This window comes from Lissotriton vulgaris, chromosome 7 (genome assembly GCF_964263255.1).
Source record: "Lissotriton vulgaris chromosome 7, aLisVul1.2, whole genome shotgun sequence".
Classification (NCBI taxonomy): domain Eukaryota; kingdom Metazoa; phylum Chordata; class Amphibia; order Caudata; family Salamandridae; genus Lissotriton; species Lissotriton vulgaris.
The window spans coordinates 1,398,080,336-1,398,098,754 of record NC_141695.1 but is presented as its reverse complement, the minus strand read 5'-3'; the positions used below and the strand labels follow the sequence as shown (position 1 = coordinate 1,398,098,754).

General features: G+C 46.1%; 1 protein-coding gene across 1 annotated transcript in view; it reads left to right on the top strand.

The window, feature by feature from the left end:
* LOC147705714 (sulfotransferase 1 family member D1-like) overlaps nt 1-18,419 on the top strand; it is a 332,723-nt gene that overhangs the window by 120,643 nt on the left and 193,661 nt on the right. Inside the window, exon 4 of the mRNA XM_086928974.1 lies at nt 16,406-16,503. Within this exon, the coding sequence (XP_086785100.1) occupies nt 16,406-16,503 (98 nt within the window). The remainder of the gene's footprint in view (nt 1-16,405; nt 16,504-18,419) is intronic.

Below are 18,419 nucleotides of genomic sequence, written 5' to 3'. Positions count from 1 at the left end.
TGATGTCATCAGTGATGTCATTTGAGATGTCATCAGTGATGTCATCAGTGATGTCATTTGAGATGTCATCAGTGATGTCATCAGTGATGTCACTGACCATGTCATGAATGATGTAATATGTGACATCATTAGCAGTGGATTGCGGGTCCGCGATATATAGTTAGTGCAACTAACTATATATGGAATTTCAATGGTTTTGTGCAAATAAAATAAGGTTTTTTAAATGCTAATCCCTAACTATATATGGTCTATAACCTATGGTTTTTTCAGTGAATATATATATATATATATACTCTGTGCTCTGTGCTCTGTGCTCCATGCTCCTGTTCCTTGTCCTGCTCCTGTGAGGTCGGGGAAAGGTTGGAGTTCTAAGGATATGTATATACATATATATATATACATATATATATATATATATATTTTATATATATATATATAAATATATATATATATATCCACACCACTCCACTGATAGCTTGCGCTTTCTTTTTCCAGAAAAAACGTGGAGCACAGACCCAGGTTGGTGCCAAGAGTTCTTATTTATTCAGCTTTTACTTTGTCGGCCATTACGCGTTTCGGTACCTGACGTACCTTGATCACATGACACGGAAGGTTGTCACCTGACTCAATATATGCCAACAGAACACACTTTTTTTCTTTTTTCGTGATGCATTTAAAGTGACAGTGCTCTAATTTAAGTGCAAAAAAACCTACATTTTTTGACATTTCCATTTTCATATCGGTATAGTACCCAATTATGTCTGTTCTTTTTTACACGTTTAAATACATGATTTAACACATTCAATTGTGCAATAACGCCTTGTGTGCAAATTATGCAGTACAGTACATCTTTTTATGTGCAAGTTTCTGTTATTTTTTGCGCAAAGTTCGCAATTGTTATCTCGGTTTAAATACCTTTTTGTGCAAATTTCGCTTTTATGTACAAGCTTAGCAAATAAATATTATCAATAGATATAATATACATTCAAACCTTTATGCATAAGTAAAAGCCTGTATAAAAAATATATCATTTCTATCTATATACATATAAAACCATTTTCCCATGCACAAAATATATACTTCTAATTGGCGTTATTTTATTTTATATTTTTGCATTTGTAGTGTTTATTATTGTATGGGTTTAGTTTTGGATATGGTATTTCTCTTCCATAATCATAAAAGGGTTTCTGGGATTAAGACATTTTAATTCCCCTATCAGTGTAGCTTATTGTATCTCTCCACTCAGAAGGCTCTGGTGAGAGTATGATTGTGATAGAAATTGTTGCAAAAGTGAAGTTGGATAAAAAATTCGTGTTTAGAGTCTAGTTAGTGAAAAAAAGAAATTAATATTAAAACATGAACTTCAAAGATTTTTTTCTACATGTTTAAAAAAAAAAAAAGTTTTGTTGCAAAATACAAATAGTATCATCATCATCAGTCACTTAGAAGCTTACATTCTGAAGGCATATTCCTAACACGAGGTAAATGTGAAACAGTATGTACGTTGACAGTCCTTACTGATCGTGTAGCGATATCATTGTTCAAGGTGATCCGATGAACGGGACGTATAAATGCACCGTAAAAATTACAATTTGCGTTTTGTGTTTTTTATGTAACAGTGAACATAAACTAGAAAAACTGCACACGTGAATCGGCATGTCATTGAGGTAGATTCGATAGCATCAAGCATCATAGTCGTCATAAGAGGGACCAATCATACACTCCCGTACCCTAAGCCCCACCCCATCCCCCCTCAACAAACTCCCAGCACAAAACCATCCCATTCCCGTATACGTTGCCCATCAACCAGCCCCAGTCCCAGTCAGTGGTCTTCTTCATCATCAGAACCCTCAAGATCTTCCTCATCCAGTGGCTCACATATCTCCCCCCTATAGGAATGCCAAGGCTGCCAGACCCCATTCCATTTACGAGGATTATCCCGTAATTTGTATACTGCTCTTTCAGTCAGCATGAGCATGTCCATGTTTCGGATCCATTGAGCCAGTGTGGGGAGGTCAGCCGACCCCCATTTCTGTGCGATGTCTCGTTTGGCCGTGACCAGCCCTATCGTGGTACACGCCCTTGCATAAAAGGTAAGGTCAGTAGGCCCCCATACATTCAGCAGACACATCCGCGGGTCCAAGGTGAGTGAGGTGTGAAGTGCCTGGGCTATGGTACGTAGAACCCGTTGCCAATAGCTAACAATCAACGGGCATTCCCATAGCGTGTGTATAAACGTGCCCTCTGCCCCGCAGCCCCTGAGACAATAGGGATGATCTGCTCTGTGCAATCTATGTAATGTCGTGCGAGTGTAGTAAATCCTATGCAGAATCTTTAACTGTACTAGGCGGAATTTGGAGGATATGCCTGCCTCACGAGGGGACGCCATGGCTGTGTTCCAGTCGGATTCCTCTAAGTCTCCGACATCCGCCGTCCATCTGTCTTTCAGCTTCTCTAGTGGGTCAGGCATGTTATTAATCAATTTGCGGTAAGTCATCGAGGTCGCCCCTTCCTGTAGGAAGTCCGTGAGCAGACGGTCCTCTAGCGGAGAGGATTCTGGTGGGCACGTGTCTGGTGGAATTGCCGCTTGTAGGGCGTGTCTAACCTGTACATATCTGTATAGCTCGTTATCCCCCAGTTCATACTGCTCCTGTAGAGTTGCAAAAGGAATCACCCCCTCCCTCGTCCATAGGTCCCCCACAGTTGAGATCCCGATGTTATCCCACTGGGTGAAGCCCTTAGTGTGTCGTAAATGTCCCAACGCTTTCGTGTCCCATAAAGGTGTAAGTTTTGTGATGGTCCCATCCCAATTCAATTTTGCTTGCGCCTTGTACCATAGGCGAACAGTGTGGTTCGTGGGCCCAATGAGTTTCGCCGCAATACCGCGGTGGTACAGTGAGGCCAACAGACTGTTCGTACCCAGTTGTGCCCTATCTGCTTTGAACGCTGGATCCTCTTGCGGGGCGTGTATCCATTGATTAAGGATCTTAAGCTGGGCCGCCCAGTAGTACAGCCGTACGTTGGGCAACGCGATGCCCCCATCGTACCAACTCCTATTCAACTTTATGTGCGAGATCCGGGCTGGCCGGTTCCCCCAGAGCAGGCCCGTGATCTGTGCCGTTATCTTTTGGAGGAAGCTATCCGGTATCAAACGTGGAGCATTTTCAAGAATATACAAAAAGCGCGGCAGGGCCATCATTTTAAAGAGCGCTGCCCTTCCCAGCAGTGTCAATGGGAGTTCCTTCCAATGTAGCACATCATTACGGAGTCGGAGCAAGGGAGGCTGTAAGTTAAGCCGTGCGAACTCTGCCTCGTCGCGGGAAATATGGACCCCCAAATATTTAAAGGAAGTGGGTGTTATCTCTAGCGGACAAGAGTCCGGGAGTGGCGGAAGTGGCCCTTTGAGCTCGAAAATTGTCGACTTTGCCCAGTTGATGGTGTAGCCCGAGACTCGCCCATGTGCATTACAGAGAGCCAGGAGGTTAGGAAGGCTGTCCTCCAGGTCAGTGAGGTATATTAACATGTCGTCCGCGTATAGGGACACTCTATCCTCCCATTGCGGAGTCCATTGGATCCCCTTCAGGAGCTGCGTGGTGCGAATAGTAACCGCCAGCGGTTCCAGAACCAGAGCAAAAAGAAGGGGCGAAAGCGGACATCCCTGCCGCGTGCCACGTCCTAGATGTATGGTTCTAGAAATATGGCCATTAGCTACCACTCTGGCTATGGGTTCCTTATAGAGCATACGTATCCAGGAGATAAACACCGGACCAAAGCCCATACGTGCGAGCACTGCAAAGAGGTAGTTCCACTCCACCTTGTCGAACGCCATCTTGGCGTCTAGTGAGAGGATCGCAGCTGGCTCCCGCAGTAGTGAGAGCCTCGCCACAACCCCATGCACCCTGCGAAGGTTTAGGGCCGTACTTCGATGCGGCATGAAGCTGGATTGGTCTGGGTGAATCAATTGAGTTAAGCACGGCAAGAGCCTGTTTGCCAACACCTTAGCTATAATTTTGGCCTCTGGGTTCAGAAGGGAGATGGGTCTATATGACGAGCAGTTACTGGGGGATTTACCCGGTTTCGGGATGGCTACAATAGTCGCCATCCGTTGGTCCGGTGGTAACATCTCCTTCAACCTACATTCCTCGTACATCTGAATAAGGGGCGTACCTAAGGATTCTGACATGGTTTTAAACCACTCAATGGGTATTCCATTGGGGCCCAGGGCCTTACCCGAATGAAGGGAGCCAATGGCTAGTTGGATCTCATCCACAGTCAAGGGTGCGTTGATGTCCTTCGACGCCTCGTCCGTCAATTTCGGCAGAGGCACACGTTCGAGGGCATCTCGAGCCTCATCTTCCGCCACCACTGTCGTAGGGGTGTATACCTCACTAAAATGATCAGCTAGGACCTCCACTATTTCGCCTGGGCGGGTGTGGACAACGCCACACGAGTCAGTGAGCTGTAGGATATTCCTCCCTCCACCCTGCGTCTTATCTAGCCACGCCAAGAGTTTGCTAGCTTTGTCCCCAATGTCGTAGACCCTGTGTTGAGTCGCAGCAATATCCGCCACAGTGACCCTCCTTAAGTGGTCGGTCAGGCGACGTTGGTGGACCTGTAGATCGTGGAGTGTATCTTCTGAAGGATTTGCCATATGGGCGGTGTTGGCCCTCTCGAGGCCCAATTCTACGTCTAGTGCCTCCCTCCTGTGTGCTTTCTTGTGGTTCGCAATAATGGCAATGGCTTGGCCCCTAAACACGGTCTTATACGCTTCCCATAACGTGGAGGGGGAGTCTACCGAGGACCGATTCTCCTCAAAGTAAAGCCGGGTAGCTTTCTTCAGGTCCTTACTTATCTGTGGGACTTTAAGATATCCAGGGAAGATCGGGAATACCCGCTGTCGTTTAGTGTCTGTGGTAGTGATTGTCAGAGTGAGCGGAGAGTGGTCCGAGATGCCCCTCGGCTGTATACTTGCCTCGGCCACAGTAAGATGTCCGTTGCTCAATACGAGAAAGTAGTCGATCCTGGAGAGACTATTGTGGGTGGCCGAGTAATATGAATATTGTTGCTGGCCAGGGTGTAGTGTGCGCCATATGTCCACCAATCCCTGTGCATCTAGAAAGGTCTGGAGCCTACTGGGACCGTCTGTGTGTGCTCGGGAGGGGAATCGGTCGAGGGTGTCCGTGAGTGTCATATTGAAATCCCCACCTATGAGTAGGTCCCCATCAGGGAGGTCCAACAAGAATCTGCCAAGGTCCGGCAGGGCTATGGAGTGTAGCGCCGGCGGTATATATACGGAAACTACATTTAACAATTTCCCCTCCCACTGACCATGGACTGCCGCAAAGCGGCCATGGGCATCGACTGCTGTTGACTTCACTATAAATTGGGAGGATTTCTTCTGCAAAATACCCGTACCACAGGATCCTGAAGTAAATTCCGCATGCACTATCATTTGATAACCTCGCCTATCTAGGGCCTTCGTGGCCGCCCCCGTCAGGTGTGTTTCCTGTAAGAGAACAAGAGCAGGCCCCTGTCGTCTAATTCCCTGTAGCACCAGACCCCTCTTAATCTTGTCCCCCAGACCTCTAACGTTCCATGACATGACGTGCAATGGGTTCGGCGTGGTGTGGTTATCTGTTCCAGCCATGAGAAAGATGGTGAACCATCATGGGGCCCCCTCGCCGTAGGCGAGGTGGCGTGCGGAGACAGGTGTAGGGTAGATGTAACTCTTTCCGACATTCCAATTCCTCATCGTCCCAAATAGACAAGATGCTCTCAGTAGAATGAAACATACCAGTAAACATATGTGTGCATAGAACAAAAACTTGCAGGACCAAGGGGTCCCGTAGTGCAAACCTTCCCAAACCCCTCGCCACCCCCCTCCCTGCCCCCCTGCTGCACGGACTCAAAACTGCCCACCCCCCCAACTGAGCAGAGTGCATACCCCATCCCCAAACAGTGTACTTGCGCGTTGGGATGAGGGACTCTCCGCTGCCGGCAGTCTCTCATTCACACCCTCGGAGGCCCTTCACCCAGTGTCCAATGGCGGGAAGCGCTTACGCGGCATTAAATGTCTACAGCAAAAGTAAAGTCTGATGCTCATTGTTCCTCGTTTTCTTCTTGGCCGCCTTCTGCCCCCAAAGAGTCGCTACTTTCTGGTCCACCTCCCGAAGCCTGGGAGTCCTGGCGGTGACCTCCAGTTCCATCCTTCTTGGGTCGATTTGTCCGTCGCGGATTCTGACCCGGCCTCCAGCCTTCCAGCCATTTCTGTACGTTCTCCGGGTTGTCGAAGAACCACGTTCTGTTCTCAGCTACCACCCTAAGTCTTGCAGGAAAGAGCATGGAGTACGGTAGTTCTCTTGACCTCAGTTCCTTTTTTACATCAAAGAACGTTTGTCGCCGATGTGCGACCTCCGCTGTGTAGTTGGGGAAAATGGCAATGGTGGCGTTCTGTATCTTAAGAGGAGGAGAAGTCCTGGCCGCCTGCAAAATGGCGTCCCGGTCACGGAAATTAAACAAACGGGCTACTATGGGCCGCGGAGCTGCCCCTGGCTTTGGTTGGCCTCCTGGTACCCGATGGGCCCTTTCAACGGAGAAAAAGTTTGACAACCCTTTCGGCTTAAGTTCATCCGTGATCAGGCTCTCCACAAAGAGATCCATGGCTTTAATTCCTTCCGACTCCGGTACCCCGATAATACGGATGTTGTTCCGCCTCGAACGCCCTTCCTGTTCATCCAGTTTCTCCCGGAGCATTTTATTGTCCTGCGCCATCTTCCCCATCTCCCGTTGGAGTTCGGCGACGTCCTCCACTAGAGATTTCGTGACCACCTCCATGTTCTTAACCTTCTCCGACATTTTGTGGAGGTCCGCTCTGAGCAAGGTGACATCCGTGGAAATCGCACCCACGGTCATTTGTAGCTGAGCCAGAGCATGCATTACATCGTCCAGCGTCGCCTTCTTACCCCCTGGGGTGTCAGCCGTCTTGCCTCCCGGATCGTTCCCCGCCGGGGAGGTGGTTGGCTTGTCGGAGGTATACCGTTCGATGCGGGTCTGTGTGGCGCCGCCCTTGGGACCTTTCCCCGCCATACCGCTGGATGTCGTGCTCCTCGTGCCCCTACGCTCCAGGATGTCCGGAGCGGTGTGAACGCACCACCCAAACCAAATATATTGTGTTCAAGCCTCAGTAGGGTGTGCCGTAGGGCGAAGAGCGCTGGTATTTGCCAAGTGCGCGGCACCTTCCTCGATCTAGAAAATGGCGGATGTCCCCGTCGTCACCGGTTCCTTTACACTCAGAGCCGCCTGTTTCGACAGCTGGGATGGCCGGAGCACCGGCGACAATGCTATTGTCCACCACACTCCCGTGGCCTGCGTGTGTCGCTGCTTCTGACTGTCCGGGAGGCACTCGTTCTGCCGTCCCCCGCGCCCCGCGGGCACTTCCGGTCCAGATTCCCAGGTCTGCCTGCACTTCCTGCTGGGCCACTCGACCAGGGGAGGCCCCGGCTTAGGAGGTCGGAGTAGGCCAAACCGCAGCCTCGACGTATCTCGGTCTCCAGACGTCGGATCGTATCGCCGCTTGTCGCTGCTTACACCACCCGGTCCTGGGCTCTGGTACCCTCCTGTAGGGCTTGGAAATTGTGTCGGATTATATGTCGGATTGACGAAGAGGCCGCTTCAGCTGCGGAGCTCGTCCCTAATGCTGCCGCCATGATCGGCTGCTAGCCACGCCCCCCCTACATGTTTTGTTTTAAAGGGATTTTTGTTTCTGTTTTTTTACAATTTCATTTAAAAGGATCCTGTTCTTCTACTTCATGAGGCTTTGTTGTTTTTGTGGACTATAGTAAAGGGGATGCTGATATTTTATCTGTTGGGCTGGCCAATCTCACATGTTTATTGTGTTGAGACTGGCATACATATTCCCTTCATATATCTGTAAATTGTTAATTTTATATACAGCTATATAGGTCTTCTGTTGTATTCAGACCATTTGGATCTTTGGAATCTAATTCCAGAATATATCTGGTTTCTAGTTTCCTATGTTTTTCATCCCTGTCCCCTCCTCTCTTACTCTGATGTATAGTATCTATCAGTAAATACTTTAAAAGTCTAACATCCCTTTGATGTTTTTCGTTAAAATGTCGGGCAACGGGATAGGTTTGATCTCGATTTTTGATTGCACGTATATGTTGTAATATTCTCTTATGCCCCTGCAGCTTCGTACGTCCCACATATTTCAGCTTGCAGGGGCATTCCAGAACATAAATCACGTACTCAGTTTTGCAAGTTTATTTACAACAAGGGGTGGTGAGGGACAGAGTCTCTGAATTAAACAGAATACTCTCACCCAGTCAAGAGATCAGGGCTAGATCCAACACCGTTTTTTAGCTCACTGCACCATCCCAGTTTCAGAACCTGGCTGTATGCAAATTAGTCTGTTCCTGTCCCAGTGCATGATGGGAACAGGGCAAACCAAACTACAAAAGCCAATTCTTACACTGGGAAGGAAACAAGCTACCGGGGACCGGTTTCTGGCATTTCAGCCTCTTCGGCCCGGCTTGCTTGAATCCTGATGGTGCAATGAGCAAGGGACTCACATCTGAGTATACCCTTCCACGCTTAGGGTGGACAAAAATATTTACAACAAGGGGTGGTGAGGGACAGAGTCTCTGAATTAAACAGAATACTCTCACCCAGTCAAGAGATCAGGGCTAGATCCAACACCGTTTTTTAGCTCACTGCACCATCCCAGTTTCAGAACCTGGCTGTATGCAAATTAGTCTGTTCCTGTCCCAGTGCATGATGGGAACAGGGCAAACCAAACTACAAAAGCCAATTCTTACACTGGGAAGGAAACAAGCTACCGGGGACCGGTTTCTGGCATTTCAGCCTCTTCGGCCCGGCTTGCTTGAATCCTGATGGTGCAATGAGCAAGGGACTCACATCTGAGTATACCCTTCCACGCTTAGGGTGGACAAAAATATTTACAACAAGGGGTGGTGAGGGACAGAGTCTCTGAATTAAACAGAATACTCTCACCCAGTCAAGAGATCAGGGCTAGATCCAACACCGTTTTTTAGCTCACTGCACCATCCCAGTTTCAGAACCTGGCTGTATGCAAATTAGTCTGTTCCTGTCCCAGTGCATGATGGGAACAGGGCAAACCAAACTACAAAAGCCAATTCTTACACTGGGAAGGAAACAAGCTACCGGGGACCGGTTTCTGGCATTTCAGCCTCTTCGGCCCGGCTTGCTTGAATCCTGATGGTGCAATGAGCAAGGGACTCACATCTGAGTATACCCTTCCACGCTTAGGGTGGACAAAAATATTTACAACAAGGGGTGGTGAGGGACAGAGTCTCTGAATTAAACAGAATACTCTCACCCAGTCAAGAGATCAGGGCTAGATCCAACACCGTTTTTTAGCTCACTGCACCATCCCAGTTTCAGAACCTGGCTGTATGCAAATTAGTCTGTTCCTGTCCCAGTGCATGATGGGAACAGGGCAAACCAAACTACAAAAGCCAATTCTTACACTGGGAAGGAAACAAGCTACCGGGGACCGGTTTCTGGCATTTCAGCCTCTTCGGCCCGGCTTGCTTGAATCCTGATGGTGCAATGAGCAAGGGACTCACATCTGAGTATACCCTTCCACGCTTAGGGTGGACAAAAATATTTACAACAAGGGGTGGTGAGGGACAGAGTCTCTGAATTAAACAGAATACTCTCACCCAGTCAAGAGATCAGGGCTAGATCCAACACCGTTTTTTAGCTCACTGCACCATCCCAGTTTCAGAACCTGGCTGTATGCGTGGTCTGCTCAATTCAGACACTCTGTCCATCACCACCCCCTTTTCTAAATCAGTTTTGCAAGTTAGCAGGTGCTTTATCTGATGTTCTCCTTTGCCAAATGCCAACTCAAAACTTTTCGTGTTTACGCCATTGATACATGCCTTGCAGGTTTGACATTTGTAGAAACCCTGTCTTTGATTACACCAATTCTTTTTCGGAATTTCTATTGGGTTATTAACCACCAGACGGTCTCTCATATTTGGGGCTCTTCTATTTGTCACAGTAGGTTTCTTGGGAAGATGGGGTCCCAATACTGGGTCGTTTTTCACCAGGGGCCAATTCTTTTGTATTATGCGTCTGACTTTTTTGTGGTACTTATTATACCCCACGATCATCCTAAATTCTTTTTCTGATTGTGAGGATGTGTCTACTGCATTTGTTGTCTTTTTGGCAAGGGCTGGTTGTAGGAGTAATGTTCTCTCTACTTCATTACTCTTTCTTATAGTGGTGCCAATACATGCTATTGAGTATCCCCGTTTGCAGTAACCTAGTTTTGCTTATTTCTTGGGCTCTTTTTAACTCCGTTGTTGTGCTGCATATGCATTTCAATCTGAGCATTTCCCCATAGGGAATGCTCTGTATTAGATGTCTGGGGTGGTGACTATTAGCATGTAAGATGGAATTTACCGCTGTGGGTTTTCTGTGTATTTTAGTCTCTATTTTCCCACCCTCCACATATACCTCTACATCCAGAAATATTACGCTGGTAATACTTATTTATGAAGTAAAATGCAGGTTGATGTCATTTTGATTCAAATCATGAATGAACTTTTCTGCCTCACTTCTTGCACCCCTCCAAACAAAAAACAAATCATCAATATATCGCCACCAACATTTTACATGTTCCCTTAGTATGTCTCCGAATTTTCAATGGAGGATCAGTTCCTCCCACCATCCCATATGGAGACAGGCATAGCTTGGGGAGAAACTGGCCCCCATAGCTACGCTGCAAATTTGTTGGTGGAGAACATGTTGGAAAAGAAAGATGTTGTTATGCAGACAAAAGTCTATCATATCGAGAATCATTTTGCTATGATGTTTATGGGTCTCTTGTCTTTGTCTTCAATAGTGTTCTGTTGCTCTCATACTGTCCTTATGGCTAATACTCTTGTATAGCGAGGTAATGTCCATTGTAATCAGTAAATAATCAGGTTGCCATTGTAGATTACTGATTTTTGCCAAAAAGACTCCTGTATCTCTCAGGTATGAGGGTAAGTTCTGGAAAAAGTCTTGCAGAAAATGATCGATATATTGGGACATGTGTTCTGTTAGACTGTTTATTGCGGATATAATTGGTCGCCCTGGTGGTTTTCGGGGATGTTTATGGAGTTTTGGTATGAAATATAATACCGGTGTTGTTGGTCTATAATTTTTCAAAAATAAAAACTCCTCTTTATTTATAAGGCCCCTACCCTTCCAGGCTATCAGTTTCATATATAGTTTTTCATATGTATTTTTCAATGTGCTTTGATCACATCTGCAGTAACAGTCTTTGTCCGCTAATTGTAAATGTAAACGTAATGTAAATTGATACTTGTATAGCGCACTACTCACCCGCAAGGGTCCCAAGGCGCTTGTACGAATACCGCTGTGAAACCCATCCTGGCTTTTCCCTGTGAGGCGTCCACTCCTGGGTGAAGGCCAGGCATCCTTCACGTTGTGGGGGCCGTTGTGGAGATTAAGCAAGCTATTGCCCAGAGTTACAGAGTGGGACTCTATGATTGGAATAGGCACCGAGGCGAGAATTATCAGGTCCGTGGAATTTTTGAGCCCAAGACCCGCCGAGGCGGGGAATTGAACCCTGGTCCCGGGCTAGACTTCTGCATCAGGGTCTGCCGCTCTAATCATTGAGCCACACTTCTCCACTTTGATTTTGGGCTTCTGATAAATAGTCTGTTTTTTTCCAAATTACCAGGTTACCCCCTTTGTCCGCATTTCTTATTACAATCTGTCTGTTTGTAGATAGCTTGCTCATCAATTGGTGATAGCTCATTTCCAATTTTATTTTCTTTCTGTTTTTGATTTTATTTGTGGCGATATTTAAATCCTTAAGTTCCTTTGTTATTTGTTTGTGGTATATTTCAATTCCATCCCTTGGCATACTTGGAACAAACTTGGAGCGAGGTTTGAAGTTGGTAGTGCATGTTTCAGTGCTTTGCGATGCTGTTGTTACATCACACCCCGGGGCAGAGTCAGCACAAGGCGAAATCCTCCATACACGCGGCTCTGAGCTCCCCACTGCCATAAAAGCGATACCCCGGAAAAGCGAAGCTCTCTTGGCCACAGATTAAGAAGGAAAATTTCCCCAATTGTGTAACCAAAATAAGAGTGCTTGTACGCCAAATATGACTACACAAATAGTGTAAGTACCATACCTCTATGTTTGTGAGTCCTGACGAAAGCTCCGCAGACCCTTCCAGGCCCAACGGAGCTGAAACATGTCGACGTTTTTTATTAAATCATACTATCAGACCTAGTAACTCGGTCTAAAATCGTACCACCCAATTTTTAATGTGGTAGAAACAACCCCCATTAAAGAATTTTCGGGCTGTTTTCCCCCCTTTTAACCATTTCTTCCTTTTTTGCACATTTTACTTTGCACCCCTTTTTTCACTTCAAATCTCTGGACACTGCACCCTAGACCAGAGGCGCCTCGGGTGAGGCTGGCACGTTCACTTCGGAGTAGCCAATGATAACTGCCATAACTCTAATGTGGGGCGGACGAACCAGATATACCGCACCTTTTTCCAACAAAAAAACATAGAGTTTTTTGAGGCTACTCTGACCTTTATCCCTTATACCAATGGTCATAAGGTGTAACTAGTGTCCGTTTCTAATTTTTGATAACCAGCAACTAACCTTGGGGAACGAAACGGAGACCTCGATCCCTTATCCCTCTTCTGATTAATTATTGTTACATCATTTCCACCTTGTGTCATGTTGTTGTGTGATTGGGTGGATGCCATGTTTGCTAGATCTTCAATTAGGATCCTTTCCTGGGTATTAAACATTTGTTCTGTATGTTCTATTTGTTCCTGAATGTCCAATACTGATTCTTCCAGGGTGTTTCGCTCAGTTTCCCCTTTGAGCAGATGATACTTTCTTAGTTTTAACTTCCTAATTCCTTTATAGACATCCATCCGTGTGGATGCGTAGTCAAAGGTACTCTCAGGTGCAAAAGAAAGTCCCATGGATAGTAACTGTAACTCCGCTGTGTTCAATACTACATCAGATAAGTTGGTCACAGTTGTGTTTTTTGCTTTATTATCCCTGGTTTCATTTTCCCCAAGTATTTGCGGTTCCACCTCCGTGTTTGGTACTGCTTGGTCGTTTCTCCTTTTCCTTGCCCGTCTCCTTTCTCTACGTTTGCGGGTGCAGTTTTTATTTTTGCTGGAGCTTTTGTCGTTTGTCGCTTCGGCCTGAGGGTTTGTTTTTGTTCCTCCACCAAAAAATCCAGCTCCTCAGCTAATGATATAGTAGTTGGTACCCGCCCTGCTCTTGTATCTTCTGTCTCACTTTCTATTGCTGAGCTTACACTTGATGTCGATGATCCACCTTGTTTATTATGGCGATTGCCTATGTTTGTATTCTTGCTTATCCCACTGAATTTTTACATTTTCATGCTCTCATACTTTTTAGCAAAGGTGAATATTCTACCGCATTCATAATCAACTCTGTCTCGATGATACTTGTATGTTTTCCGTTCTCTAAATCTTTCTTCTTCCTTTTCAAGACGGCTTGTCATCTCTTTTCTGAGTTTGATTTCTTCCTCATTTTGCCCCATTACTTTTATTTCTTCATTTAAATCGTCTATTTTTTGTTGTAGTTTTTCACGGTCTGTTTCTGCATATTTTACTAAAATTATCATCAGCTTGCGTGAATACTCCAGATTTGTTTCCGCCCATTCTTTGAGCATGTTGGGGTCGGGTGTCTCGTAGCTCGGTGCTAGGAGACTTCGTAACCCTCTTGGTACACAATTCACATCAAGGCAGCGTTGAAGTGACTTTCCCTCCCACCATTTACTTTGTTCCTATTTACATAGTTTTTCTAATGTCCGAAATTTCTCCTTTATAGTCTCACTACTTGCTCCAGATGACCCAGATGCATTTTGAGATCTGATGTTTGTTGGCGGTGTTACTGTATCATCAAACATTTCCGCCGCTTTTTCCTCACGATTCCTTAGCGTGTCTGCCAACATCGTTACCAGATGGTCGTTTTATAATTATTAATGTTTGCGTCTCGTCACTCCCGATACCCGGCTGTTTTTTACACAATTGTCTCACACTGCTGGTCGCGTGACTCCGCTATTGCACACTCGTCACCCAACTTTATCAATGCGGTGCCCTACTTTGTCCTACCTTCAGCTTCCCGACGGCTCGTCCCGCGTCCTCCGACACACGACTCCGATGTTCCGCCTACTCCGCAGGAACTTCTGCACCTTTAACACCTTTGGGGGGCTGCTCGCACTTCACAATCCTCCAGGATAACTCGTTGGTTTTGTTCCGTTGCCGGACTGCTTCCACTTGCTGCGAGTTCAGCCCTTTTCTGCAGACGAGGGGTCCGTGTATTATCGGAGAAGGAAGCTCACCGATAAACAATATCCTCACCACTCCACTGATAGCTTGCGCTTTCTTTTTCCAGAAAAAACGTGGAGCACAGGCCCAGGTTGGTGCCAAGAGTTCATATTTATTCAGCTTTTACTTTGTCGGCCATTACGCGTTTCGGTACCTGACGTACCTTGATCACATGACACAGAAGGTTGTCACCTGACTCAATATATGCCAACAGAACACACTTTTTTTCTTTTTTCGTGATGCATTTAAAGTGACAGTGCTCTAATTTAAGTGCAAAAAAAGCTAAATTTTTTGACATTTCCAGTTTCATATCGGTATAGTACCCAATTATGTCTGTTCTTTTTTACACGTTTAAATACATGATTTAACACATTCAATTGTGCAATAACGCCTTGTGTGAAAATTGTGCAGTACAGTACATCTTTTTATGTGCAAGTTTCTGTTATTTTTTGTGCAAAGTTCGCAATTGTATATATATATATATATATATATTCTAGCAGCCCGCCCCGACGTTGTCCGGGGGCAATGAGGCTTCAGGGCCAACCGCCCGCCTAGGCCACCGCCCGCCCCGGCCCCCGCCCGCCCCGACATTGTCCGTGTCCCGGAGCCACCTCCCGCCCCGGACCCCTCCTGCCCCGACATTTTACGTGTCCCTTTGCCTTACCTGAGCCGCCGCTCCTCCCCGCGCTCCTGACTTCACCGCCGCTCCTCGCCGCTCCTCGCCGCGCGTCACCGCTCCTCCCCGCCTGTCCGCCGCTCCTCTCCGCTCCTCCCCGCCTGTCCGCCGCTCCTCCCCGCGCTCATGTCCGCCGCTCCTCCTCGTCGGCACGCACGTCGCGGCCAGTGCTACGTCGCAGCCAGCGCTACGTCGCGGCCGGCGCTACTTCCAGGGGACTACTTTTTTTTTAAGTTAAATTTTTAAATTTACGTAAAATGTTTATTTTATATAGCCTATGTCCATCTGCACACCCTGACATTTTCAACGATGTATCGGGTGTGTGGATTGAAGCTGTGGTTCCTGAGTTTACCTGGCTCAAAGGTTTGTGCTCTCTATTTATAATAGTAGTATAGATATATGGGTGTGTGTGTTAGTGTTTTATATTAGAGGTATATCCCTCTGTTGGATCAACATTAAAGATCCCCTCCATCCTGCTATGATGGGCAGACTGATGCTGGTCCTGTCCTTGACTGATGGGCTCAGCAGATCTGATTCACCCCTCATTAAATCCTGCTATGCTGCTTGAATATGCAAAGCTGCACAATACGCACCTCTTTTAATTAGTGTACTTGTGTCCCTATTGAGAGCAGAGAGCTGGTCAAAGTCTCAACCTGCACAACACTGTCATAAATGTGACCTGACCCTCTATCCAAAACCAGGACATGCTTTTGTTTTAGCAGAAAGGGTTGAAAGCCAGGACAGCCCTTGAAAAAGCAAGCCTATCAGGGCAAATCAGGGGTTTCCAGGTACAATTCAGAACACAACATTGGTGACAAGACAGGACCCACTGGTTCAGACAGCCTTAATCATTATGAGGCGGACACCATCTGCAGTGCTTTTTCTTCAACAACATGCCCGTTAAAGGACCCATCCGGGCTGATATGGTGCTCTTTTTCAAGATTATTGTTAGGGTAGCCCCTCTCCTGAAGATCTGTCAGTCACCTGCATTACACCAAGCCTTGCTCTTGCATCACCTGGTCAGAGGACTGGGCTAATAAAAGGGCTTTTGGAAGAACGTGCCCTCTCTCTAATTGCATTACAACGTGTGTGCCTGTGTCAACCGTCTGAGCAGAATGACCTGTACCACACATGACACAAAAGTGTTGAAGTGAGAATGCAGAGATATGGTGTAAATTCTGTAGATCTTTGGATGAGGAAGCAAATTGGACCTTGGACCTGTCTCAAGGTTTGTTATGATCTTTTGATGCCACCATGCTCTTGTTAATTTACCCTGCTTTTCTGTTACCCCATTCCTTTAATTAACCAGGAGCAGAACTTGCGGCACAGACACCATCTCCACGTATTCTAAAAACTCATCTTCCAGTTCAGCTACTTCCTGAATCCTTTTGGGAGAATAACTGTAAGGTTAGTAGGTGTTCTTATACCTGCCACTAAGGGCCATATTAATGACCACTGAGGTGCAGGGCAGCTCAGCAAGACACCTTGCTGTGCTTCCCTGCATATTTAACCAATACAGTGCGTTACTGTCCTTCTATCTTGCGCTTGCGCTGTTTTGACTGCCAAGCGCAGTCATTTACATACAGATTCATGCTAAGCAAGGAAGAAAAGAACAGTGGATACCAGTAAACTGTCTCAAAGTGTTGACAATGTTCAACCTACAAACTGGATCCAACATAATTATTTTGCTTTATTATGAAATAACAGGAGAAACAATTCCACCACCTGTTTCAAAGAGGTTGGTAAGGGGTCTCAGCTCCCAATACATATGAGGAACAAGACTATGGTGTGTTTAGAATTTGGCAGGGTGGGAGAATCGCCATAAATCATCTCTCACCCTGAAAACTCACAATTCTCTCATCTCATTTATAATTGGGGTACAAATGGGTTTGCTTTGCAGAGCCTCATCAAGCTCAAACATGAGTGCCCTACTGCAGACAGCCTCCACCATAGGAGATTTGGAAGGCCCGCTCAATTTAGTGCAGGCCTTCCATCTAATTTCTGAATGTGGTAGATGTGATAGTGTTGCACAGGAAAATAAAACAATGGCCCCCACCCACAGTAAAAAATATCGATGTATTTAAGGGCAACTGATTTTTTTTGTTTAGTATAAGTAGTCTACCTCCCACTTTGGAAATTTGTTTCTGAAAAACAAATAAGTGTTTAAACATGCTTCCACGTAGTGCTTTAAATAGCAGGTACTGCCAACTACTTATTCTTGCCCTTTTTTTAATTCGAAAGTGAGAATACTAGTACTTCTCAGCAGCCCTGTAAAGCTTTTATTGTGTAGTAGCATGAGCACTTCTGAGTATTAAACAGGTACTCTAAGATAGTGAATACCTGCACTTTCACATTTGCTTTTCAGTGTCTACTTTCACCGCTCCAAAAGTTGACTCCAAGGGCCTGATTCTGATGTGGTTGGGAAAGCATTCCTACCTAGGGCCTGATTCTGATGGGGTTAGGAAGGCCTCTGTTGGACCTAATGTTGTCAGGTCACCTAGGGAAGCCTGGCCTAGGGTAAGACAATCTCTAATTGAGGCACATGTGCAAAGGTTGCATACCACCCGGCAGTAACTTCAAGCAATTCCACTCAAAAATGACGCTACACCAATCTTTGTGTAAAAATATTAGCTGTTTTATAAAAATAGGTTATTTCACTTTATCCTTTCTTTTTGTTTCACACCATTAATTCTCCTTTCACATTTCAAAGACACATTTTACTTCTTTTGACAAATTTACCTAGAAATTCCACACTAAATTTAATCCACCAAACTTCTCTTAATTCTGCAGAGCTGGAACAAAATGATCAGTGGTGAAAGGCAATTGGCCTATTCAATTCCCCCAGAAGTCCATCAACATTTCAAACCCTCAGAGTAATGATAACAACCAAGGTTTTTCACATTTGCCCAAATGGGCTAAACAATCCCCACACTGTACAATGTTCTGGAGGCAGGTAGGCTGAATCTAACTCCTGCTCGAGGTTTGCTCTTACTAAGACTGTATGAGATATGCAATTCTCACCACATTTCCTTCTTTCACCCTGGAGAACCTGTCCCAAATTACCACTGGTTACCACTGTCAATGGGTGGATGCTGTCTAGTCTTGTTTCATAGACTGATTCTGCTGTCTGGTTAGTGTCGGAACCCTTTTCCTCAGTAACCGGACAATCCCGAGTACATAGGCATAAAATTCAGCCGGTTCCCCACAGCGTTAGTTACCGTAGGGGTTCAGCTCTCTTTCCCTTCTACAAGGCTTGCCGTATCCCAATTGGTAAATAGGAAGACGAACTCTTTCCTTGTGGACTGAACAAGCTTCAGGGACTC